Below are 26,250 nucleotides of genomic sequence, written 5' to 3'. Positions count from 1 at the left end.
ATGGGCACAACACCCCTCCCCCCGCCACACACACACACACACACACACACACACACACACACACACACACACACACACACACACACACACACACACACACACAAACACCGGCAAGTGAATTCTCTGCATGTATGTGTGTTTTTACGTTCGAAATTGAAGAGACTGACTTCAAACAAGGAAATGAGGCCATTTGGCCCACCATTGCCCTGGTGTACTTTTGGGTTAATTTTTGCTACAGCTTTAAACATCAATATTTTTGATGGTTTACTAAAATCGAAATAACCCGATCTGAGTCGGGTGACCCAGCTTGTAAAGAATGAAGAAGATCATGTACAAATGTCGATTACTGCTGTTACGGTAAGTTCTCCAGGACCAAGTTCAATAATACGACGGCTGAATAAAGGTGTAAGAACAAACTCTCCAGCCTCGCCCTCCGCCCATGCTCTCTCTCTCTGCGATTTGTCCCCACATTTCCGCAGGGCGCTCAAGGTCCGCCAACAACCCCCTTCTAGTAAAACTACCAAAATCACGAATCACTGCTCACCTTCACTCTTTCATTCCTCTTTTTTCCCGCCTTTGGAATAAACTCCCTCACTCCATTCATTCCCATTCTTCCCTCCAGGCCTTCAAACAAGCTGTTCACCACCACATCCTATCATCCCCCATCCAAATCCTCGAGCTTTTCTACCCCCGATAATCCACCCAAGCCCACCTCCTTCAAATTCCCTGCTTTCCTTCCTGAAAGTCCCTGTAATGTCCATCTTCTATTTCCCATGTTCCCCTCCCATTCCTCTCCCTTCCACAGATCGCCTAATGTCTGTTCCCCACTGTTTTATCCTTCCCACTCCCTCCCCTCTTGTCTCATGCCCCCCTTGCTGTGCGTTGTGTGTTAGCTCTCATACGAGCCTCGACAAGGTATACAAAAAAAAAACGCACAGCATCATCAGTGTGCATTCATTGAGCTCTTCTTCTTCTTCAAAAATTATCTACAACATCAAGATTTATGGTGAGCAATGTGAGGAAGGAGGGATATAAAGTTATAAAGTGAAGGTGAAGGTACAGTGGCGGGTCTACAATTGGGCACAATCAGGGAAAGGAAAAGGGATAAAAGGAAGGGAGGGAGGGAGAGAGAGAGAGAGAGAGAGAGAGAGAGAGAGAGAGAGAGAGAGAGAGAGAGAGAGAGAGAGAGAGAGAGAGAGAGAGAGAGAGAGAGAGACAGATAGACAGAGAGAGAGAGAGAGAGAGAGAGAGAGAGAGAGAGAGAGAGAGAGAGAGAGAGAGAGAGAGAGAGAGAGAGAGAGAGAGAGAGAGAGAGAGAGAGAGAGAGAGAGAGAGAGAGAGAGAGAGAGAGAGAGAGAGAGAGAGAGAGAGAGAGAGAGAGAGAGAGAGAGAGAGAGAGAGAGAGAGAGAGAGAGAGAGAGAGAGAGAGAGAGAGAGAGAGAGAGAGAGAGAGAGAGAGAGAGAGAGAGAGAGAGAGAGAGAGAGAGAGAGAGAGAGAGAGAGAGAGAGAGAGAGAGAGAGAGAGAGAGAGAGAGAGAGAGAGAGAGAGAGAGAGAGAGAGAGAGAGAGAGAGAGAGAGAGAGAGAGAGAGAGAGAGAGAGAGAGAGAGAGAGAGAGAGAGAGAGAGAGAGAGAGAGAGAGAGAGAGAGAGAGAGAGAGAGAGAGAGAGAGAGAGAGAGAGAGAGAGAGAGAGAGAGAGAGAGAGAGAGAGAGAGAGAGAGAGAAGGAAACACTGGAATCAGCAAGTCAATGGTTGTGTGAGGAAGGGTTAATGGGGGTTATAAAAAGATTGCAGGTCAGAATGGGGGATAGCATGAGGTGGTGGTGCATCACATGCTTAAGGCCTTGGAGGGAACCTTGAGCACAAGGGGTTCTGTGTCATTAATAAACAAGGGAAACTGGACAGACACATGAAAACAATACAAGACGTCTGGAGGGGATCACAATAGAACTTACTGTTTCCGTTGTTGGAATCGTAATGAGAGCGGTGACAAGACTGCCGACATCCGAAAACTCTGATATCACTGGGTAGAAAGGATGCACAGTCATTACGATGCGTACTGTTACCAACAGCCGGTTACGAACGTTATCGCCCATTTTGGGTGTGCACACGCTAATTGTCTCCATGCTACGTCGATGAGGTATTACTACCTCATGACATTACAAACCAAGTGGTCATTAACCTTCTGTCGATGTGTTCGAAGCTCAGTACTATGGAAAACTGAAATCGTACTTGCTCGCAACTTGTCAAGGTCTCTTTGGTTTCGTAGCTCTGCCACGGCATCAAGGCGCTTCTTTATGTCCTTCAAATCCAAGAGCGGCTCCAGAATGCTCGAACGTAAAAGTCTTTGACCCGCGGCCGTTGTCGTGTGGTTCAGCAATCCAAAGAGGCATAACGCATTGCTGACAATAAACCATCGACAAATGGGTGTTTAGATACTTTGAGGGCAAGGCCGTTAACATTTTCAAACACCCTTTGAACAAACATTATATTCACTACAATACACTCTACCAGTCGCTCTGCAACTCTGTCCGTCTAGGGCGGAGCTTGGCTTACTGCCCTGACTCCACCCACAATTGAAACCTGAAATATATCAAATCACACAGTGTCCGCCATTTTGGTCGCCACCACCGATCTCGACATGGACTGGATAGGTCGCCTAACGTTGGCATACCTGCCAACCCTACCGATTTAGCCGGTAGACTCCCGATTTTCGAGGCTTTCTACCGGCTACCGATTTTACATGCTTAATCTACCGGTTTTTAAAATTCAGGGAATTTTTTTTTTTAATCCGAGTTACAGAATACGATACTGTACAGTACCTTGAAGTTGATGTTTTTCCGTCGTCTGTGCGTGCGTCGACACCGTTACACGCGTCTGCTCTCGTTAAATCTGATTATCCGCCCTTAGTTTAGTGATAGCAGACGCGCGTAACCGTCTGGTGTCGCTAGCGTCGCACGGTCGAGTGGACAACAACAAAGCCATTTTTTGCGCAGATGCTTTCACAACAATCAGAATAGACACGCCTGAAAATAAAAAGCCTTCTTTGCGGTACGACAATGTTTTCAAGGACGAGTGGACAAAAGAACATTCGTGGATGAAGGCATCGCGGAAAGGAAAGTAATTATTTTGGAAGCTGTTACTTGTTGCACATAATAAATTTGACAAGTAGGCCAGATTTTGCTATGGTAAATAGTTGATTTTATTGAGGCTATAAAGTGGTCTAAAATGCAGGAGAGTGCACTATTTTTTCAAAAATTTCCAGGGGGGGGGGCATGCCCCTGCATCGCGCAAAAATCTACCGATTTTCATTCCAAAAAGGTTGGCAGGTATGCGTTGGGTGGTCGAGTGGTCTTGAAGCAACCGGAAGTGTGCCGTCCACCATGTTGCTTCACCCACAGCACAGGAGGTCCCGGTGGCTTCACGTTGAACATGTCCGATGAGAATTTACTTATTTAATTCCAACTTATTTAATTCCCGTTTTGGAAAAAGCGTTCTTATAGTGTTTATCAAATTTATCATTTTCAGATCATTTACAGACTAAAATTCTGGATGAGTCATTTGCTGGCTTGTACATGTGTGTATGTGAGATTTGGTACAATGTGTTTCAATGTGTGTGTGTGTGTGTGTGTGTGTGTGTGTATGTGTGTGTGTCTACGCTGAGTGAGCATGTCTTGCATGAGGCGCATGTGTTCGCTGCTTTCCGATCCAGCGGACGTGCACTCATGGGTGAACAAACATGGCGGACAATGGCTTCAAATGATGAGCATCCCCTCCGATCCATTTCGTATCGATAACAGTGGTCGTTACTTATCGGCCTCAGGCTTGAAGTGTACATTTGAAGACTGAACAACACATCTTCCATTTTGAAAGAAAGGTACATTTTGACTGCAATTCATGCAGAAGAAATAAGGTGATAGATGTTATTTTTGGGAGCGACAAAGGCAGCAGTCTATTGCCTATACACCACCCAAATAATTTTTTTTTTGAACCTTCAAGAGTACTTCTGAGTTCATGTACGTTTAAAAACTGAACGACGAGTCATTTATCATGAAATAAAGGTACGTTTTGATTACAACCCAGGCAGAGGAAAGAAAACAGTCATAATTAAGATTTGAAATAAAAGTAATAATAAAAACTAACATGAGGCTGATGGTCGGGGTTGATGTTCGAGTTCGGGTGAGGGTTGGGGGTCAGGGTTAGAGTAAGGTTGAGGAATGAGGGTGGAGGTTCGAGTTCGGGTTAGGGGTAATGTTTAGGAGTTGAATATCAATAACCTAAGCAAGTGCAGTGAAGCAAGTTTCAAAAGGTTGAGTTGTCATCTCACTGTGACGAAGAGGAAATGTGGGGGAAAGAAAGGATTCATTGGGTTTATGTTTTGATTATTTAATTAAAAGCAAGTTTTAGTTTATTTAAGCAACAGAATGTTGAAGTTCATTAAAAAAACACGTGGCCGTATTTGTTTTGAAAAAGGCCAGAAATTAATTTATCACATTATTTTTTTTCCTGCTCTCCCACGACGTGTCAGCATGGAGTATCGCTGCAGTGTGCGGAAGAAAAAGAAAACTGCGCGACTGCAGTAATTCATCTCGTACAGTCCGTACACTGATAAGTGTGAGGCCGTCAAGCTTCCCGTCTGATAAGCCGAAACGCAGAGTCCAAACATACAACTGATGCAGCAAAGTGAACCTGGGATTACCTGGGATTGTGTGCGTTGACGTGCAGTTCAAGGTTTCGAGCGGTAAACGAGTCGATCATGACTGTGTTGTCGGTGCCTTTGAAAAAGACTCTCAGTGAGCCCGAGGCGTACTTGATTTTGCGCTCACGCTCCAGGTACGTGAGAAGTGCTCCTGCAGCTGCCAGGCAGTAGTACCTCGAGGAGAGAAAACGTTGGTCACGCGGAGATTGTCAAGCCGTTCAACCGCCATGAGAAAAACACATTGTTGCTTTTTTTTTTCAACAATACCCCGCCTAATGAAAGGGATGAGCGATTTATTTAATAAATTTCACTGGCTTTGACTCCAACACAAATTTTTATTATGGACACCAGGCATCAAAGAGCTACATTTCTCAAACAGTTTCGAATGGAGCACCTCGCCGCCGGGAGAGCATTAAAATTGCATCAGATGTGGCAATAAATGTGAATTTGTTTTTCCCAGCTTGCCGGCCCCTCCGCTGTTTAGAATCACGTGCAGAAAAGCAAGTTTTGTGCGCGCAGTAACGATACATATCCCTTATTAGCCTGGCCACAGCACAGCTGTTCACCCACTATTCCCTAAAGGACTTCGAGCAGAAGGTGCACCGCCATCTCTTGTCATCCACCATCTCATGTCAACTCCCATTCAATTATTTTACCTCCACTGACTCTGCCAAGCTTGACCCTCTTACTTTCATGTACTGTGTTTCCTCTCTCTCTCTCTCTCTCTCTCTCTCTCTCTCTCTCTCTCTCTCTCTCTCTCTCTCTCTCTCTCTCTCTCTCTCTCTCTCTCTCTCTCTCTCTCTCTCTCTCTCTCTCTCTCTCTCTCTCTCTCTCTCTCTCTCTCTCTCTCTCTCTCTCTCTCTCTCTCTCTCTCTCTCTCTCTCTCTCTCTCTCTCTCTCTCTCTCTCTCTCTCTCTCTCTCTCTCTCTCTCTCTCTCTCTCTCTCTCTCTCTCTCTCTCTCTCTCTCTCTCTCTCTCTCTCTCTCTCTCTCTCTCTCTCTCTCTCTCTCTCTCTCTCTCTCTCTCTCTCTCTCTCTCTCTCTCTCTCTCTCTCTCTCTCTCTCTCTCTCTCTCTCTCTCTCTCTCTCTCTCTCTCTCTCTCTCTCTCTCTCTCTCTCTCTCTTTCTCTCTCTCTCTCTCTCTCTCTCTCTCTCTCTCTCTCTCTTACTGCTCGTTCATTCCCTTGCTGACAGTGTCCAACTGTGGCCCCATTGTTAGTTCACACCCTCCATCAGGTCGCTCTTCAAGAGCCTCGATCTTATATTATAAAGAAAACTAGAACGGCACTCGGTTGAGTGCCTACTTCTGCCAGGCTGAACAGTTTACGTTTTGTATCCCACTGATAGGTCGGATCTGAATCCGGACCTTAATCAAAAATCGAATCAGCTTGTTCGTGTCACGCAACCAACTCATCCACATCGTTTTGTCAAAACTTGTAAACGACTTTTTGAAACATTGCACGACGTATCATTTTGGTCCCACCTCTCAATTATGAAGCATCACTAAAATTAAATTTAAAAAAAACTTGTATCTGGATCTGGATTCGGATCTTCACCAAAATCGAATCAAATCGAAAAACCTCATCACACACCCAGTCTGTCCACCAAGTTTCGTCAGAACGCGTCCGTAACTTTCTGAGATGTCGTGCTTTGGGCCCCATCTCTCGATGGAGAAAAATTACTTTAAAAATTCCAGTTTCCGGATCTGGATCTTCACCAATATCGAATCAATTCATCCTTGTCAAACACCCCACCTGTCAACCAAATTTCGTCCGAATCCGTCCATAAGTTTTTGAGATATCCTGCTCACAGCCAAACAAACAGACAAACAGACAAAAACAAACAGACAGAGGTGAAAACATGACATCGTCCACCCTCGGTGGTGGACGTAATCAGAGTCAAGCCACTTTCACGTATTCTTTACTTCTTTCAGTCTCCGTGGTTCCTTAAAAACAGAGAGTCCATGAGGTCCAAAATTGCCACCCAAGGAGAAGACTTATTCATGATCCCATGAGGACCCATGCATAAGGCAATCGTTGAAGTTTTTGTTCTGAGAACTTACTTTTTTTGCACTTCCATGACAACAGAGTTGAACTCAGGGACGCAAAGTTGTTCAATCATCTCCAGTCCATTATGTTCATTGAAGTATCTCCTTTCCAGAGCAGTTAACCTCGTGTCCTTCAATCATCAAAAAGACAAAGTACCCTTTGCATGTACATATGGTTACAGATATAGCTTTGGGGATAATTTGAAATAGTTTACACGAGTTGGAAAAATCAGTGCCAGCTTACTGGCAACATGGGCACTGCATCAGCCGCCAGTCACGCTTCAAGAGAAATTATGCAACCAGCAGTCACAGGCTGTATAATGAAGCAACAACAAAGGGATCTCAAGTCTCTGAAAAGGTTTAAATGGTCTGTCGTTCGAAATGGTCAAGGTCAATAAATTCAAGCAGTCAATAGATGTCGAATCAAAATAAAGACCAATCACTGCACTGTCGTCCCAAGAAGGAAGCCAGACAAAACACACACACACACACACACACACACACACACACACACACACACACACACACACACACACACACACACACACACACACACACACACACACTTGCTTATAGAAGGTCCACACCCCTTTTACATTTTTTCACCTTTTGTTGCCATATAGCCTGGAATTAAATTATAATAAATCAGACTTTTTCCACCTTCATTTATACATCGTAACCCACAGCTTCCAAGTCAAAAACAAATTCTACAAATTTCAGAAAATTAATTAAAAATATAAAACTGGAATATCTTGATTGGATAAGTGTCCACACCCCCCCCTCCCCTTATAATAGCAATTGTAAATTAGGTTAGGTGTAACCAATAACATTAAAAATCACACACCAAGTTAATTGGCCTCCACCTGTGTTAAATTTTAGTGATTCTGATTATTTCAGAATAAAATCAGCTGTTCCTGCAGGTTTCCTCTGGTGAGTCGTGCATTTCATAGCAAAGACTTAACCACGAGCACCAAGGAGCTTTCAAAAGACCCCCAGGATAAAGTTATGGAAAGGCACATATCAGGAGATGGGTAGAAAACTATATTAAAGGCTTTGAATATCCCTTGGAGCACAGTCAGGACAATCATTAAGAAGTGGAAGGCATACGGTACCACGAAGAGCCTGCCTAGATCAGGCCGTCCCTCCAAACTGGATGACCAAGCAAGGAGACTGATCAGAGAGGATACCAAGAGGCAAATGGCAAAGTTGAAAGAGCTAAATGCCTTAATGGCAAAGACTGGTTACTGTGTGCATGTGCCAACAACATCCCAAGCATTCCACAAGTCTGGCCTGTACGGTACGGTGGCAAGAAGGAAGCCATTACTCAAAAAAACCCCACTTTGAGTCCCATTTGAGGTATGCAAAAAAACACTGGAGATTCTGAAGCCATGTGGAAAAAAGTTCTGTGGTCAGACGAAACCAAGATGGAACGTTTTGGCCTAAATGCAAAACGTTATGTTTGGCACAAACCCAAAACAGCACATCACTCAAAGAACACCATCCCTACTGTGAAGCATGGTGATGGCAGCATCAGGTTATGAGGATGCTTCTCATCAGCAGGGACTGGAGCACTTGTCAGGATAGAAGGGAAAATGGATGGAGCACAATACAGAAAAATCCGGTTCTGCAGAAGATTTTTTTCTCTTTTTTTCACAATATGGCTGCCAAACCACATGAATGATGACGTCATAAAGATTTCTGTCAACCAAGCTATCCCGAGATGAACCTCACAAATTTTCATACAGATCGAATGCAGCGTTCCACGTGTCAAATTTTGACGGCGACGCCACTTCACCGATGACGTCATCGTCAAATCACCCATATTCCCCATGGAGAGTAGTTTCCAGGTGCCAGGTTTAATTTTTTTCCACGGTGCGGTTTAGGAGATACAGAGGACCAACGTTTTTACGCTTTTCCAACACGGCTGCCACCCCACGTGACCTCTGACATCATTAATATTTGAAAAATCTGCATGAGTACTCGCATCTACGGTAAAAAAAATTCGTGTCAATCGGATAAGGGGTTGCGGAGAAAACAGAGAAAATTCGCATGGACGTACGTACGGACAGACGGACAACCCGAAAACCTCATGCCACCGGAGGCATCATAAAAACCACGGAATGGCCAAGTGAATTTCCTTATCTACCTGTAAATCCCCAGGTAGACACCACACGGAATTAACCCTTCGGCTGGAAGGCGATGGTCTCATATAAACAGACGTACAAAGGGGAAAGGACAAAATCGGTTTGAAGATGTCACATCACCAGGAAATGGTCCTTTGAATCAACGAGGGGGGAGAAAAACCTCTCAGGTTTGAGAAACCACGTTCCATGTGTGTGTTTGATAAGAGCAATGTGAGCTCCGGCACGACGAAACAAGCTCACCGAGTATTTCCAAGATGGAGCGAAAAAGTGCGTCCCAGCATTTTGAAGAGAGAGTTTTCACGAGTTTAAAACTCACCGGGAACTTCTCAGCGACGATTTGAAGCAGAGGGGTTGCGTTGTGATCTTTAGCCGTCGTATTCGGAAAAAAGATCTGCGTTGAATTGAGCACGCAGATCTTCGTGATGAGCTGCAAGTGTGAGATGTGAAATCAATGTCGTTCGGCAAACTCATTATATTTAGAGCTTTTGGACATTACGAACAGAAAATCTCGTCTTGCTCATGTTCACACATTTTGGATGTTTTATGGTATATTTTAAAAGGATTCTTTGCTTTTGCTTTTCCACAGCAAAACGTATCACCATTTAAACGAGAGTTATTGGAACACGATACCCCATGCAGTGTTCAAATGCACACTTCAATTTTCATAAAATAATGCTTTTAAAGATCGTTCAGAAAAAAAATTCCAGAAGTTTAGTGTAATTGAAGAAGTGTTATACACCACACTTATTTAACACCAGCAAATACCACCCATCACTTCGCTGACAGGAGTACTAAAGGGGGGGAGGAGAAAAAGAGGTGGGGGAAGGGAGAGAGGGGTGGGGGAAGGGAGAGAGGGGTGGGGGAGAGAGAGCAGGGAGAGAAGAGAGAGAGGAGGGAGGGGGAGCGAGGAGGGGTGGGGGATCGAGGAGAGGTGGGGGAAGGGAAGACAGTGTGAGGTGAAAGGAAGGGAGGGCAGACGCGCGGTGGAGCATTAATTCCCACCCAGACGTGTCCGGAGACAAACACCGCCCGGACGCATCTAGAGCCAAGCTGACCGGAGACAAACACCACTTGGACACGTCCGGAGAGAAACCCTGCCCGGAAACGTCTGGAGACAAACACCGTCAGCATGTGTACAGAGACCGAGAGAGGGAAGGGGAGACTGAGAGAGGTGTGGGAGTTGGGGTGTATTGGAAGGGGGTAGAGCAAGGATGGAATAAACAATGAGAGAGAGAGCGAGAGAGAGAGAGATAGAGAGAGAGAGAGAGAGAGAGAGAGAGAGAGAGAGAGAGAGAGAGAGAGAGAGAGAGAGAGAGAGAGAGAGAGAGAGAGAGAGAGAGAGAGAGAGAGAGAGAGAGAGAGAGAGAGAGAGAGAGAGAGAGAGAGAGAGAGAGAGAGAGAGAGAGAGAGAGAGAGAGAGAGAAAGAGAAAGAAAACACACACACACACGCACACACACACACACACACACACACACGCATGCACGCACGCACACACACACACACACACACACACACACGCACACACGTTTGGTTGATATCGGCAACAACTCACAAACCATTTTCACCGAAAACCAACGTTGCATTTATTTCGATGTTTCAGGGATATGTTCACAAACATTAATCGATATAAACAGCTGTGTGTGCCGGTGGAAAAAAAGATTTGGCTCGGTAATTTAGAAAACACGTTACTACGGCAAACGGCTTGGAAATTGGGTGTTATTTCACAACTCGGGGTAATGGAGCACGAACCACTCGCTCAGGGTGAAGGAGCATGAACCACCCGCTCAAGGTGACGGAGCACAAACCACTCACTCAGGATGAAGGAGCATGAACCACTCGCTCAGGGTGAGGGAGCATGAACCACTCGCTCAAGGTGACGGAGCACAAACCACTCACTCAGGGTGAAGGAGCATGAACCACTCGCTCTGAATGACGTGGCGGGCAAAAGTGTCCGCAGTGAGTGAACGATTCGCTCAGAATGATGTAGCACGGTGCCGCTATCGACTGTAAGGCGTTCAGCAAGTGGCTTAAGCACTCATGCAAACACTCCAATTAAATGGTTGATCAGGAACAGTTGGCCAGGCTGTCGCTGCATGTCATATTGGGTCCCTTTAACTTTTTCACCAGATTTGCTTTGACTTGGGGTAAGCACCAGGGAGCCACCCTGACCTGAAATCGAAAAATCTAAGACAAAACGATCTTGTGGATCATCGAGTAGAAGTGCTGCATCGAGTTTCAGAGTAATCGGTTTGTAAATAAGGGACGAGTATGGATCTAAATTTTCAGGGGGTAACCCCCCCCGCCCCCCACTGAGCGAACCCATGATACGAAATCGAAAAATCGAAGCCAGAGCAATTGTGCGTGGTGCTGTCTTGCAATTCAGGCATCAAGTTTCAGAACAATCAAGGGGTGAGAATGGAGGAGTTACAAAAATTGGAAAAGGTTAACAGATGACCGGACGGACGGACAGACATCACGACCCATTTTATAAGTTCATCTCTTCGAGAATCGAGATGAGATGACCTAAAAATAATCATAAACTCGAAAGTTACTCGAACACGATACCCCACACGTGTTCAAGTATGACAGGACGGTACTCCAATTTTAATAAAATAATTATTTCAACGAGGTAAATGTATAAATTCTGGTTTTTACCACCGTTTTACTCAGTGTCTATTACATCACCCTCTCCAACCGTTACATTAGTTCCTCGTGCCTGTTGTTTGTGTCATTTGTAACGTCCTTAAAACAGTAAGTTTCATGTTTGGAATGATTTTTTATTTTATTTTACTGCCAGGCAGACAGAGTACAAATATTATCTCACTCCTCTCTGCGCATGTGCGATCCAGATCCAGATGAATTGAAAGCCAAAGTAAGTTCAAACGAAAGACTTGTCTTCCTATTCATGTTCCGATTCATGTATAAAATATAACATTGAATTTAAATCAGTTCTTTCTCGATCTTAAACTGATAAGACTCACAGACCCGAACCAATTGCTGAACCCCACTTTTCGCTTCACGTCCGCAGGGTAATTACTTTGCAGTGGTGCATTGGATACTTGATGGCGAAACATTTGTTGGTATGAAACTTGCAATCCTCAAGTTGCAAGCTATTTAAATATTATCTGAAAAATTTGCTTCAGGTGATATTATATAATACCTGAATGTAGGACCGGTTGTCAGTGAACTGAAATAGTTCCAGGGTGGAGCTTCGCAAACCAACAGAAGCCATTCCAATTTGGCCTCTTGTAACCCCGCGGCCTTCCACAAGGACAGTCAAAACCGAGCGAGCTGCAGTGGAGGGCCTTGCAGATGATATCACTGCTGAGTAATACAAAACAAAAATATCATGAGTATTGCGAGTGCAGGGAAGGGAATCATGACAGTCACGAAAAACACACCTGTACACCAGAACAACTGCAGGTTTCTGAAATGTAATGCTCAGGGTGTTTCAAAACTCTGGAATCATAAGAAATATATGTTGATTAATTTTTTTGAGACGATGCCTTTCAGGTGGCGAGGACGTTGTGGATCGATAGAATGGCCCCCAACATAGTCCTGATTTAACACCACTCGGCTTTTATTTGGGAACACCTTAAATCAGTGGTTTTGTACCACGAGACCACATACCACGGAAGATCTAAAGAATGTAATCTGAAACGAATGTGCTGAAATCGTTGTGTCAATGTTAAGAGACATGTAAAGAAACCGACACACAAGAAATTATACGTGTTTGCTATAAATTTGAGAAATTATATCGATACTAACAAATGTCAATGTGTGTCAGTGCAATGTGCCTCCTCCATAACTTCAAAACCATGAAACCTCGCAACCTGAAACTTTACATGCATACCAAGAAATCTCCAAGGAAGTGTATGAGTGAAAATTGGGTGTGTAGGTTAATTAAAACATCCCTTTTGAAGATAATTAACGGCTTTATTTAATTATATCCTTTATCAGGCGCATCCTCGGCACTGCTCTCCATGGGGTCTTAAGGTGTATCCAAGGTAACCACGCTGGGGTCTGAAGCCACCCTGTTTTTTGGCCTGCTCAAACATTCCTTGATTTGGAACAGACCGCAACGATTTCTCAATGATAATTTTTTTTCCTGCACTTTTCTCACTCATATTGTCGAATGCCTGTTCAGAATCACTACGGATCGCTGTATGCATCGCTTTTGTAAGTCCGATCGTTTTCAAATCAGGAGCTTGGAGCGATTTCATGCATTATATGATGCGATTTTTCCACGATGTACTCTCACGTACTAATTAAAGTATATCATCGAAATATTATTTCGTTTTGAGGATCGGATAGCGTCCGGACTAAATAAGCCTCAAAATCTGGAGCGAAGTCTGAAAATTTAAATAAATAAACGAGTCTTATAACTAAGCCGATATACCTATTTACTTTGAGCAAGCAAGGTCATGCATGCGACCTCCTTCTCCACACATACACAAGAAAATATGAAATTTCCAAAGCATTTAACTTATCTTTTTCTACTGTTTGGAGAATTATATTGAGTGAACAAAGAATTTAGGAACGTGCCAAAATTAACCAGCTTCATTGAGTGAAATGATTTAATGCATTCACTGCTTGATCTCACACCGTCCCCCAGAGGGACTGCCTATCCATAGTGTCTGCCAGATCTGTGTCTATATCTTAGGAGGTTTCGCGAGGTGCTATAAAGGGAATCAAAGCAAATCTGGTGAAAAACGGATGTTTTAAAATAAAGTTTTAAATGTTTGCTCGGATCCCAACCGATGTACCACGTGACGCGCGCACAGACCAGCAGGCAACATGGTGGATTTTCTGCAATGTATCTTTCACGGGTGATTGAACTTTGCGATGTCTCCAGGGTTGTTCTGCATTAAGCAGCAACTCTTTTGTGGATAAAGTCATGATTTGAAGGAATTCATTTATCTCATTCACTGCGTGCGTGGTGGACACCGGCATTAAACTTTAAGGGATCCTATTTGGTATTCAGCAACAGTCTTACCAGCATTTAATTGGAGTACTTGAGCGCCAAAGCCATTTGCCGAGCACCCAATGTCGATAGCGGAACTGCTCTACGTCATTCTGAGTGAATCGTTCTCACTCACTCACTTTTGCCGTACCACTTCATTCAGGGCAAGTGGTTCATGCTTCGTCACCCTGAGCGAGTTGTTGTGAAATAACACCCGATTTCTGATCCGTTTTCCGTATCAACGTGTTTTCTAAATTACCGAGCCAATTTTTTTTGACCCGTCACACGCACCTGGTGATAAAGATTAATGTTTGTGAACATATCCCTGAAACGTCGATATAAATGTCCTTCCCCACCCTCTCTCTTTGGCCCGTCCTTGCTCTACCCCCTCCCAATACAGTGCAGCATCCTCCTCCCACACCTCTCACTCCCTCCTCTCCTCTCTCTGTCTGTCTGTGTTTCTGGATATATCTGGATGGTGGTTATATCTGGGCGGTGTTTGTCTCCAGACGTGTCCAGGCAGTGTTAATGTCCGGACAGGAGTTTGTGTCTGGATGTGTCCGAGCAGTGTTTGTCTTCAGCCATCTTGGCTTCAGACGCGTCCGTGAGATGTTTCTCTCTGGATGCGTCCGGGCGGTGTTTATGTCCGGCGGGTTTAGTCTCTGGACGTGTCCGGGCGGTGTCTATCTCTGAGCCATGTTTATAGTATGACGGGTAGAAAATGGATTTCAGACATTATTTAGTTTCCATCTTCACTGTTATTCTACACGGAATCATTTTGATGAAACAGTATGAATCGTAATTAATGCTCCACTGCATGTCTGCCTTCCCTTCCCCTACCCACCCTCCTGTTTAACGTCCATCTGAGAGACAGCACACATCAATGCCTCTCCCTGCAATTGAAACACTGAGATGAGTTTACAGCTGGGTCGAGATAGGAACCCAAACGAGACAGGTCAGATGTGAGTGCGCGTACCTCTAGAATGTAGGCCATCCTGCTGGATGGAATCATCAAAACATTGATTGAGGTATGCTAACCGATGTGAGGAGAAGCTAACGTTTTGGGCGTTAACCATTTGTCGGAACAAAAGAGGGGCGTGAAGATGCATTTCAGGTTAACCTGTTAACCAGTTTCGGACGATTGTTGTTATCCTCCTCTTCCCTTTACAAGTGGTGAGGTCCGATGGCATACTTCTGCCCTGCATTTACGATACTCCTCCACCTCCCTCTGTCCTCAGCCAACTCTCTCCACTCTCCAACCACCTCGACCTTCGGGATATCCCTCCTCACACAATCCTTCCATCTCAACCGCAGTCTACCTCTTTTCCTCTATCCTTGCTCCTTCATCTATCTGCTCTCCTTGACATTCTCTCTTCCCCCGTCCACACCAAGTGTCCAGTCCATCTCAGCCAGACTCTAACCATAACCAGTGACCTTCCGGACTCTAACCATTACGCCACCGCGTCTGCTGAATATTTTCTTACATTTTTACTTTTCAGGCAAGCTGCATCGGTAAGGGTGAACAAATAAATGAGGAGGAAAGGAATGAATGATGTTCAATCTCCTCACTGAAGCCTGTTTGTCTGTTTGAGCTCCTTTAATGAATCAAGGTTGATTTTTTTTCCGACAACCTGAAAAAATGTTTATTTTATTTCAACTGAATTATATAGTTGAACACTGGAGAACACAAATCGCCTTATTGATACTTTCAAAAACCTTCCGTTTTGCAGCACTGTACTTGGGAAAATATTTACACTGAGGGGCAGAGTAACTGTGAGATCACGGAGTACCGCATTCAGACCAGTACGGCGACACCGAGCGCGGTCAAAGGTGTGTGAGGGGTAAGGTGTTCGATTCACTCTCCAGTTAAGAAATGTTTTTGAAATATTCTTTGGTCTTAACACCTGGAACACAGCACGATCGTGAAAACATTTCAAATGTACATTAAGTGGATTGAGTGAAACACATTGCTCAGAATCAACTGAAAGTACCAGAAGATGGTTCAGTATTTGAGGGGCATCTTGAGGTCTTCGTTGCTTTGGTTGAAAAAGGTAAAGGACAACTCTTGCTTGCAGAAGAACTTCGATCAGCCCAAGATGATCCTGCAGACAAGATATCAACCCACATCATGAAACCCCTGGATACCCTCGTGATATGTCGGGTACTCACCCCAGAGTGAGACACACATGTTGGAATGATATTTAAATTTTGGGAAAGGAAGGATGGTGTTTGTAAATATTAATCTTGATTGGCAACTGTTCTGTGTTTTTCTTTCAAGTAAACATTCACCTGTCGCACGGACACGTCCGTTGCTGGACGTCGCGGGAGGTGATGCGAACATGTCCTTGGTACTCCATGGGTCTGCCATGTCTGACGCTGAAATTGACCGATTGGCTTGTTGAGGACCATGGGAACGGGATGAACTCCGAGCTTGAGAGGCTGTAAAGAAACAAATCAATGCCAGGCACTTGTTCATCATGAGCAACAAACATCATGAAATATGTCCTGTTTGAATTTGTCATTTGAAAACCACTGAATCGAATTTGTACACAAACAGGAACACAGCAACCCGGAAAAAGGAATCGCCAGCCCACATTGCAAAAATATCCAAGGGCAGTTGCAAACAGAAGATGTCACAAATGAAAATAAGATGTACACCGACAACTGGGAGAATGCTAAAGGAGGATGGAGATATAAAAACAGAGGTGTTGGACAGATTGGGCATCGCTGGAATGGCTAAGAAAAGTTGAGCTCAACTAGGATGGAGGTGAGGATGAACAATTTAATTAGGAAGAAAGGAATGAATGATGTTCAATCTCCTCACTGAAGCCTACACTATATGTCTGTTTGAGCTCCTCTGATGAATCAAGGTTAATACCCCACGCATGTGAAGCGAACAGCGGGGTTAAGCAGGTGATTCACTTTGTCTGTCTGTGCGTCGGTGTGCAGACGCAGTCTATGATCGAGGAACAAATGAATTTCAATTCAATGCTACATTTCGAGTACGAATCGGAACAGGAATCGGAAAACAAACCCGCAGTTCAGCAGGACGTCGACTCTGCATTCGACAAGTTGGAAGGAATCTCGTCCCAATGGCGCTCAGAGGAGTAGGTTAATAGTCTGTCTTCCTGCCAATCAAACAAAATTTAAAATCATTCCAAACAGGAAACGACTTGTTTTTCGGGACGCCATAAAGGACACAAACAACAGGCACGAATAACGAGTTCATTGAGGTGGTGTAAAAGACGGTGCATCAATGGTGGTAAACCTCCGAAAAAAAAACATTTGTTTGGTTTTTCCACAGCCTTCAAATTATTTATTTTTTATTGAATTATACTAGTGCGTGCCCGTACGTGCGTGGCCGTACGTGCGTGGCTGCACGTGCAAAAAAAAACAACTTTCAAACCGCATGCCAGGAACAACAACCACACCTTCGAAACAACAACAACCAGGCCGTTCCTTCGCTCTTGCGTGCCCGTACGTGCGTGGCCATACGTGCAAAAAAGAAGAATTGTGACGTCATAGCACCGTGTCCTGTCATTGGTTTGGTAAATAAATGGCCATAACTTGGGAACCACTTGTCTAATTAATATCAAACCTTGAAAAGGCACATCCACAGGGCCCCAGCAATATACCTGGCAAGTTTCAATTAGATTGGACCTGTGGTTGTCGAGAAACAGCGGTCACAGACAGACAGACAGACAGACAGACAGACAGAGATTGCTGGAATTATCGATAGACTAGTACGTGCCCATACGTGCGTGCCCGTACGGGCAAACCAAAAAAAACAAGGACAAATGTGTCCAAGAGCCGCGTCCTAAAGGCAATAACAACAACTTCCGATATTTCGTCACGTGCCTTGATGGAGCCAATTGCGAGACCCGTCATGGAGGCCCCTGTTCATGATGAGAAAATCGTGTATTTACGAAATTACAACACATTAAATGGAATAATCTTAAAATAGTAACGTGAACTTTTCGAAACTTTAAAGCAAATGTCCGAATATATTTAAAAGTTCATGATAGACGCTCTCAAAAGGCACCCTCAATGCGAGGATGTGTACAGGTGTTTAGTATTTAAGGAGATCCGGATGCTGTATATAAAAGAGCCGAGTCCTGAAGGTTTTGTCTTCACAAGAAGAAGAAGAAGAAGAAGAAGAAGAAGAAGAAGAAGAAGAAGAAGAAGAACAAGAACAAGAAGAACAAGAAGAAGAAGAAGAAGAAGAAGAAGAAGAAGAAGAAGAAGAAGAAGAAGAAGAACAACAACAACAACAAGAAGAACAAGAAGAAGAAGAACAACGCGGAGCTCTCTCAGAGCCAGCAACTAAAAATTACTTTCAAACAACCACACAGTTCCTTCACTCTCGAAAACGACGACTGGATTGGGGCATTGTGTTTCTCTATAAATGCGCATAAGAAATCGAGAAATTATTAGAATACAGTAAGTCATCACTAACCGGAAGTGGTGCGTGCCCGTACGGAATGTTCACATGCATTCCACGAATTATCGCTTTCATTGAAGTAACAACTGCTGTGATACTAACACACACACAGAGTTAATTAAAATCCAAATTAAAATCAAGTTTACCTCCCTCAACAACCACACAGGACGTTCCTTCACTCTTGCGTGGCCGTACGTGTGTGGCCGTACCAAAACATCACTATCCGTCAGTCCGTATGTTGTAACCCGTAATGGGGTACGTGGCTGAGGATCTCTTCCCCATCGGCCACGCCTACGTAGCAACGTGTCCTGTCATTGGTTGCTAAATAAATGGCCATAACTTGCGAAGCACTTGTCCGATTAATATCAAACCTTGAAAAGGCACATACTCAGGTCCCCAGCAATATACCTGGCAAGTTTCAATTAGATCAGACCAGTGGTTGTCGAGAAGCAGCGGTCACACACACACACACACACACACACACACACACACACACACACACACACACACACACACACACACACACACACTGCTGGAATTATAGATAGATAATTGAAGACTGGACAAAACAAATCGCCTTCTTTGGTACTTTCAAAAACCTTCCGTTTTGCAGGACTTGGAAAAATATTTACACTGAGGGGCAGAGTAACTGTGACATCACAGAGATTCCGCATTCAGACCAATACGGCCACACCGAGCGCGGTCTGTTTGGTTCAAAAGACAAAGCAACAGTTGAAAAGCTTTCCTATGTCCTTGTTTCTCAAGGGTGTGTGTGGGGTAAGGTGTTTGAGGAACTCTTTGGTTAAGAAATGTTTTTGAATTCCTCTTTACGGTCTTAACACCTGGAAAACAGCAAGATCGTGTAAAACATTTCAAATGAACATTGAATGATTTGAATGAAAAACATTGCTCAGAATTCCCTGAACGAACCAGACGATGGTTCAGTGTTTGAGGAGAATATTGGGGTCTTCATTGCTTTGGTTGAAAAAGGTAAAGGAACTGAAGAACACCTCTTGCTTGCAGAAGAACTTCGATCAGCCCAAGATAATCCTGCAGACAAGATATCAACCCACATCATGAAACCCTCTGGATACCCTCGTGATATGTACGGTACTCACCCCAGAGTGAGACACACATGTTGGAATGACATTTGCATTTTGGGAAGGGAAGGATGGTGTTTGTAAATATTAATCTTGATGGGGAACTGGTCGTTTTTCTTTATTTTTTACTCGCAAATGCAACCCGTCATTTCACTGACAGGAGCATTAAGGGAGGGGTGGGGAGGGGGAGAGAGGAGGGAGGGCAGGGAGAGAAAGAGGATGGAGGGGCAGGGAGAGGGAGGGAAAGAGGAACAGGAGGGAGGAGAGTGTGAGGAGGGAGAGAAGTGGAGTAGGGGGAGAGAGAAGAGAGAGGAGGGAGAAAGGAGGGAGGGGGACTTGAGGGGGAAACTTGTCGATCAGGCGGGGGTGGGGGGGGGAGTACAGGATTGAACAAAATGGAACGTTACGTTAAAACACGTAAACACGGCACGCACACATCGGCTGGAGATGTCCATGGTGGTGAGGGGAGGGGGTTTGGGAGGAGGTAAGTGTGAGGGGAGGAGAGGGAAGGCAGTGTGATGGAAAGGGAAGGCAGCATGAGGGGAAGGTAATGCGGTGTGAGGTGTGGGGAATGGAAGGCAGTGTGAGGGGAGGGGAGGTAAAGGGTGATAAAACCTTCCCAAACAGAAACACTTTCTTTTTAACATCTGGGTTCTACATAAAACCAGGCGGGAACATCAGAACCCACGCTATCCAACTGGCAAAGGCCTTCGTGCATGAATGCTCGCACATGCAGCGACCTATGCACCTCTCCGGTCGCCTTACTCCGAATCTGATTCGTACATGCAACACTGGGGAAGCCGCAAACCTTCAGTCCTTAATAGAGGGGGAGAGTGGGGGTGAGGGGAAGGGGAGGGGTGGGAGATGGAGAGAGTGGAAGGGGAGAGGAAAGGGGAGGAGAGGTATGGGGGAGAGGGAGAGAGGTGGGAGAGAGAGGGAGGGAGAGGGGTGTTGGAGAGAGGGAGAGGGGGGGTAGAGAGGGAGAGGAGTGGTAGAGAGAGAAGGCGAGGGGTGGTAGAGAGAGAGGGCAAAGGGTGGTAGAGAGAGGGAGAGGGGTGGGAGAGCGAGGGAGAGGGGTGGGAGAGAGAAGGCGAGGGGTGGTAGAGAGAGAGAGGGCGAAGGGTGCTAGAGAGAGGGAGAGGGGTGGCAGAGCGAGGAAGAGGGGTGGGAGAGAGGGAGGGGTGGGAGAGAGGGAGAGGGGTGTGAGAGCGAGGGAGAGGGGTGGGAGAGAGAGGGAGAGGGTGGTAGAGAGAGAGGGAGAGGGGTGGTAGAGAGAGGGAGAGGGGTGGTAGAGAGAGAGAGGGCGAAGGGTGGTAGAGAGAGAGGGCGAAGGGTGGTAGAGAAAGAGGGAGAGGGGTGGTAGAGAGGTCGGGTCTGGCGATATATTGATACACTGGTTATACCAATATAATTCTTCAATTTTAAATGCAATATTGAAATTCTGAATACACCGGTATACTGAAAACAACGAGTATATCACTAAAAAATTGAAGAAAGGTGCTTACAATCCTAAAATTTCCGACCATCAATTTGGATTCACACCAGGTCACTCAATCCTGGATATGCTGCTTCTGCTTTCCCAACAATGGATGGAGGTCCAAATCCCAAACAGGAGATGAGAGCCATCTCCCTCGATATATCGCAAGCTTTCGATACGGTGTGGCATCCCGCACTGCTCACCCAACTCTCTTCCTATTGTATCCAAGGCAATCACCACTCATGGCTCACTGACTTAATCTCCTGTCACAGTCAATGCGTGGGTGATAATGTAATTCTCTCATCTCCTCTTCCTGTCCAGGCTGGAGTTCCTCAAGGTAGTGTTCTTGGCCCTGTCCTTTTTTCTGGTTTTCGTCAATGATCTTGAGCTCCGACTCGCTGGAAAATCATCTTTATCTCTTTGCTGATGACTCCACCCTCTGCCGTACCATCTCTCATCCCTCTGATCGGCAAGCAGCAGCCTCTTCACTCTCTCCAGATCTGGATAAAATCAAAAACTGGTCAAACACTTGAAATATGTCTTTCAATCTTAACAAATCTCACTCTCACTCTGTCTCTCCAAAAGGGCCGTCTGGAGCCCCCCCCCACCCACCATCCCCCCATCTACTTTCTCAACAATCCCTTTGAAAAAGTCCTTTCATTCAAGCTTTTGGTTCTCACCATCTGCCACGATATTTCCTGGACAAGCCACATGTCCAAGCTGGCGTCCAAAGCCAGTCACCGACTGGGCATCCTACGTCGTGGAAAGTCTTTCCTTGACACACCTGAGATTCCAACCACTTACGAAGCTTTCATCCACAGTCTGATGGAGTAGTGCTCCCCCTCTGGGGTGATGCTCTTGCCTCACACCGAGCTCGACTTCAGGCTGTGGAAACCAAGGCTTTGAGGAACATTGGTATCTCCCGCGATGAAGATGAGTCCTTGGGTCTCTCACTCTCTCATCAGAGGCAGGTCGGTGGTCTTTCTGTCTTCTACCATCCCCTCTCCGGCCTTGCCCCCCGGCTTTGTCTGTAATCTGCCCCCCTATATTTCCACAGGGCGCTCAAGGTCCACCAAAAACCTCCTTCTGCTGAAACTGCCAAAATCAAGAATCACTGCTTACCTTCACTCTTTCATTCCTCTATTTTCCCGCCTCTGGAACAAACTCCGACATTCTCTTCAATCCCACTCCTCCCTCCAGGTCTTCAAAACAGCTGTTCACCACCATCTCATGTCTTCCCCTGTCCAAAATCTTGATCTTTACTACCCCCGTTCATCCACACCAAAACTTCCTCCTTCAAATTCCCTTTTTTTCTTCCTCAAAGTCCCTGTAGTACCATCTGGTTTACACTGTGTACCCCACCCCATCCCTCTCCCTTCCACAGATATCCTATATTGTCTTTGTGCGCCCACTATTTTGTGCTTCCCTCTGTCGCCCCTCTTGTCACCTGCCTTGTAATATGTTTCTGTGTGTGGTGGACTCAATTTCCACAATCGATCGATCAGCATACAATGGAGAATCTTTAATTTTGTGCATCCTGAGCAAGAACATTCAATGATTCACTGAAACATTCAAATGAACGTCACCAACTAGAATCCCGAAGCAATCCCTCTTATAATTATTTGACATCCAAAAAATGGGAGGGTGAGACATTTGGCAATTCAACTATGGGATGAGCTGATAGGCACAAGGCGAAAGAACTCAGAACTGCAATACGTGGCCACTTTGGGTGGGAAGGAGAGAATGAAACACTCATGGCAAAAGTTTTCAATGTCAACAACCTCAGCCTGTTTCTATGCAGCGAGTAAGACCCTTTTCACAGTAAGATATTCATTTATCACGATGTAGGTCAAAAGACTCGGGAAAAGGGAAACTTCACTGACAGCCAATTTGACTGCAGGACAAAAAAATGAATTTATTAAGTCCCAGCAACAAATGAATTTAATTGAGAATAGATGAATGTAATTATTTTTCTTCCAAAATGTGTATTAGTTCTTTCACGAGCCTCGACTTGGTATGCAAAAAATTAAAAAAAAATACCACGCAGGATTTTAAAGGCTTTGATGCAATCGGCGTCTCGGCTGCACCTGGACAGTGGTAAAGAGAAAACCATGTAAACATTCACCTTTCATTCGGACACGTTTGTTTCCGGGCATCGTGGGAGGAAATGAGGACATGTCCTTGGTACTCCACGGGTCTGCCATGTCTGACGCTGAATTTGACCAAGAGGTTTGTTGAGGACCATGGGAACGGGATGAATGACGAGCTTGAGAGACTGGAAAGAGGCAAATCAATGTCAGGCACTTGTTCATCATGAGCTACAAACATCATGACATATTCCCTCTTTAATCAGCCTGTGTTGGGATTTAAACGTGGTCTGTTGCTTCTTATATCCATGATGTCCAACCCTTGCTCTCTCTCCCTTATCCCTCATCGTTACCCGCATCCCTTGTTTGTCCGTCTCCGTCTATTTTCTCTCTCAGCTCTGTTGTTGGCATATTCCCCTTCTCCTGTTTTTCCTTTTGCTCTGCTACATCCTTATCACTTCTGTGTTCTCGCTTTTCCATGAGCCTTGACGATGTATTTTAAAAATCAAAATAATAATAACGACAAACGGGTCACAAGCGGAAAATCAACAAACTGGATCCGAAAACAAGGAAACTCCTCACTATCCACAAAATGTTCTTTAAAAACCAATGTATCCCGAGAATGAATGTACCTGCCGAGACGAGAAGGACGTCGCGGCCTGATGGAGCTCAAACAAGTGCACAGAATGACAACTGCAGGATTGGCTAAAGTACTTGAAAAGTTCAACAGACGACCGAATTTAATTTGTCAGCAAACATGAACAGAGCAAGCAGAAAAAGGAATCCCCAAACCATCCAGCAAAAATACCCCCCAAGACAGGTGCGAATCGACGATGTCAGAAATAAAACCGAAACAGCAACGAATACAGCCCCAACGATTGCAAAGAAATATAAAACAAAAATATAAAGTGAAACAGCAACAGATATGTGACACCTGGAAGAATGATAAAGGAGTATTTGTACAAAAAAAATACACGTTCAGCAGTATGTTGAATGAATTTGGCAAATTGTACGGAATTGCTGGGTGTGGGTACCTCTCTCGCCTGCCATGGCACTTCAGCAAAAGACTTCGGAGACTCATTGGGACTGACTCAATCAGTCAACTTCCCGACCGAGATCCCAACCAATGGTACTCCATCTCTTCTGGATCTGATTTTGACAAATTTCCCTGACAATATCTGCTGTTGTTTCTCCGCTCCAATCGGTTCATCTGACCACATGCTTGTCAAAGTAAACATCTCTCTGGTTGTTATGAGAGAACCACTCCAGCGCCGTCGAGTGTGGCATTTCACTCAGGTCCACTGGCAGGGTCTTCAAGCAGCCATCAAACTTCTCGACTGGTGTCCCATCACTACTTTCTCCAACATCAACTCGTCCTGGGAATTTTTTCAAAGAAACTTGATCTCCCTCATGCACAGATTTATCCCCTCTCGTCTTCAGTTGTCCTCCTTGCTCCCGCCCATGGTTCACTGAAGCTTGTGGCGAGGCAGTTGTCCTGAAACAACTTGCCTTTGCCTCATGGAAAGCAAACCCAACTGAGGGAAATCTCAGTTCCTTCCATAAAGTTCGGAACAAGTGTGTATCTACCCTCAGGAGAGCCAGAAAACAACATCTTTCTAATCTCAAGTCTGAACTCTCAAACCTCTCTCCCTCCTCCAAATCCTGGTGGCATCTCATCAAATATGTTTCTGGTGTTTGTTGCCCCTCCATCCCCTCCCTTACCTCAAATGGCCTCACTGCTGATACCACACGCAAAATAAAAAGGATGAATGCTTAAACTCGGTTTGCATCTAAATATTGTGTCCGAAACCCATCGCTTTCTGTACCCACCTTACCCAGTCGCCCCTGGACTCTGTGGACTTTGCCTCTGACAAAGTGGAGAGCTTGCTGTCAAAACCTCGACTCAGATTCTGCAACTGGCCCAAACGGCATCAGCCCACGTGTCCTAAAAACCTGCTCCTCTGCTCTTGCTCACCATCTCTCTGTTCTATTCACCCTCTCATTTTCTCAAAGTCATCTGCCATCTGTTTGAAAATCAGCAAACATTACTGCCCTGCACAAAAAAGGTGCAAAAACAGATCCCTGCAACTGCAGACCAATCAGCCTTCTCCCAATCATCAGCAAGGTTATGGAATCCATCACTGCTTCAGACATTAAATCCTTCTTCTCTAATGGCCTGATTTCCGATCATCAATTTGGTTTCAGACCAGATCACTCTACCCTGGATATGCTGCTTCTGCTCTCCCAACAATGGATGGAGGTCCTCAATGCCAGACTTGAAATCAGAGCCACATCCCGTGCTTTTGACACGGTCTGGCACCGTGCCCTGCTCACCAAACTCTCTCCCTATGGTATCCAAGGCCATCTCCACTCATGGCTCACAGACTTCCTCTCCTGTCGTAGCCAACCTGTGGCCATATATGGAGTTCTCTCATCCCCTCTTCCTGTCCAGGCTGGAGTTCCTCAATCCAGTGTTCTGGGCCCTGTTCTTTTTCTGGTTTTCATCAATGATCTCTCTGACTCTCAGGAAAATCCTCTTTATCTCTTTACTGATGACTCCACCCTCTGCTGTACCATCTGTCATCCCTCAGACCGCAGCTTCTTCGCTCTCTGCAGATCTGGATAAAATCACAAACTGGTCCAACACATGGAACATGTCTTTCAATCCTGACAAATCTCATACTCTCACTATGTCTCTCTGAAAGGACCATCTGGAACCCCCCCCCATCTTCTTTCTCAACAATCCTCTGGAAGAAGTCCTTTCATTCAAGCTTCTGGGTTTCACGATTTGCCATTATCTTTCCTGGGAAAGCCACATTTCCAACCTGGCCTCCAAAGCCAGTCGTGGACTGTAAATCAAATTCCTTCCTCGGCCCACCTGAGCTCCTGACCATATATAAAGCCTTCGTCCGCAGCCTGATGGAGTACTGCTCTGCATGCGTGTGTGTACATCTGAAAATCATTGAATAAAACAGGGCTAACCTGATCTCCACAAAATTCTTCATGCATGTTCGCCAGATCATGGGCACAAAGAACCTCCCTCCCCCCCTTCCCCCCTCTGCCCTCCCCCCCCCCGTTCGACTTGGGAGCAGATGTTTCTCGTCGATTAAATATATCATTAAGCCTGCTATGTTCACAGGCGGCACACACGCAAGGTTCAAATTCCATTCACTGGCAGCACTGGTCAAGAGACAGGGTAGCACATGCCCGTCTCCAATTATGCGGTCGTTGCACCAGTCAACATCGTTGGGAGCCTGCAGTACGGGCAGCTCCAATATCTCAGGTCTTTC

The 26,250-nt window shown here is 45.3% G+C and overlaps 1 protein-coding gene across 25 annotated transcripts in view; it reads right to left on the bottom strand.

Moving 5' to 3' along the window:
• Positions 1 to 26,250, bottom strand: part of MSH4 (mutS homolog 4) — a 77,567-nt gene that overhangs the window by 23,314 nt on the left and 28,003 nt on the right. For 21 of the 25 annotated variants that reach the window (XM_085868000.1, XM_085867988.1, XM_085867980.1 and 18 more), the window contains 10 exons: positions 22,999 to 23,148; positions 19,227 to 19,346; positions 16,145 to 16,294; positions 15,847 to 15,957; positions 12,053 to 12,216; positions 9,207 to 9,317; positions 6,762 to 6,877; positions 4,701 to 4,874; positions 2,234 to 2,403; positions 1,957 to 2,024 (listed from right to left, as the gene is read on the bottom strand). In XM_085868000.1, coding sequence (XP_085724126.1) covers positions 1,957 to 2,024; positions 2,234 to 2,403; positions 4,701 to 4,874; positions 6,762 to 6,877; positions 9,207 to 9,317; positions 12,053 to 12,216; positions 15,847 to 15,957; positions 16,145 to 16,294; positions 19,227 to 19,346; positions 22,999 to 23,148 — 1,334 coding nt within the window. The remainder of the gene's footprint in view (positions 1 to 1,956; positions 2,025 to 2,233; positions 2,404 to 4,700; positions 4,875 to 6,761; positions 6,878 to 9,206; positions 9,318 to 12,052; positions 12,217 to 15,846; positions 15,958 to 16,144; positions 16,295 to 19,226; positions 19,347 to 22,998; positions 23,149 to 26,250) is intronic. The other 4 variants (XM_085867977.1, XM_085867991.1, XM_085867987.1 and 1 more) reach the window with 4 other exon arrangements.

This window comes from Eptatretus burgeri, unplaced genomic scaffold, assembly GCF_056783735.1.
Source record: "Eptatretus burgeri isolate ZD-2024b unplaced genomic scaffold, Ebu_testis_v1 Ebu_testis_scaffold_3154, whole genome shotgun sequence".
Classification (NCBI taxonomy): domain Eukaryota; kingdom Metazoa; phylum Chordata; class Myxini; order Myxiniformes; family Myxinidae; genus Eptatretus; species Eptatretus burgeri.
This window is presented reverse-complemented; position numbering and strand designations above follow the sequence as displayed.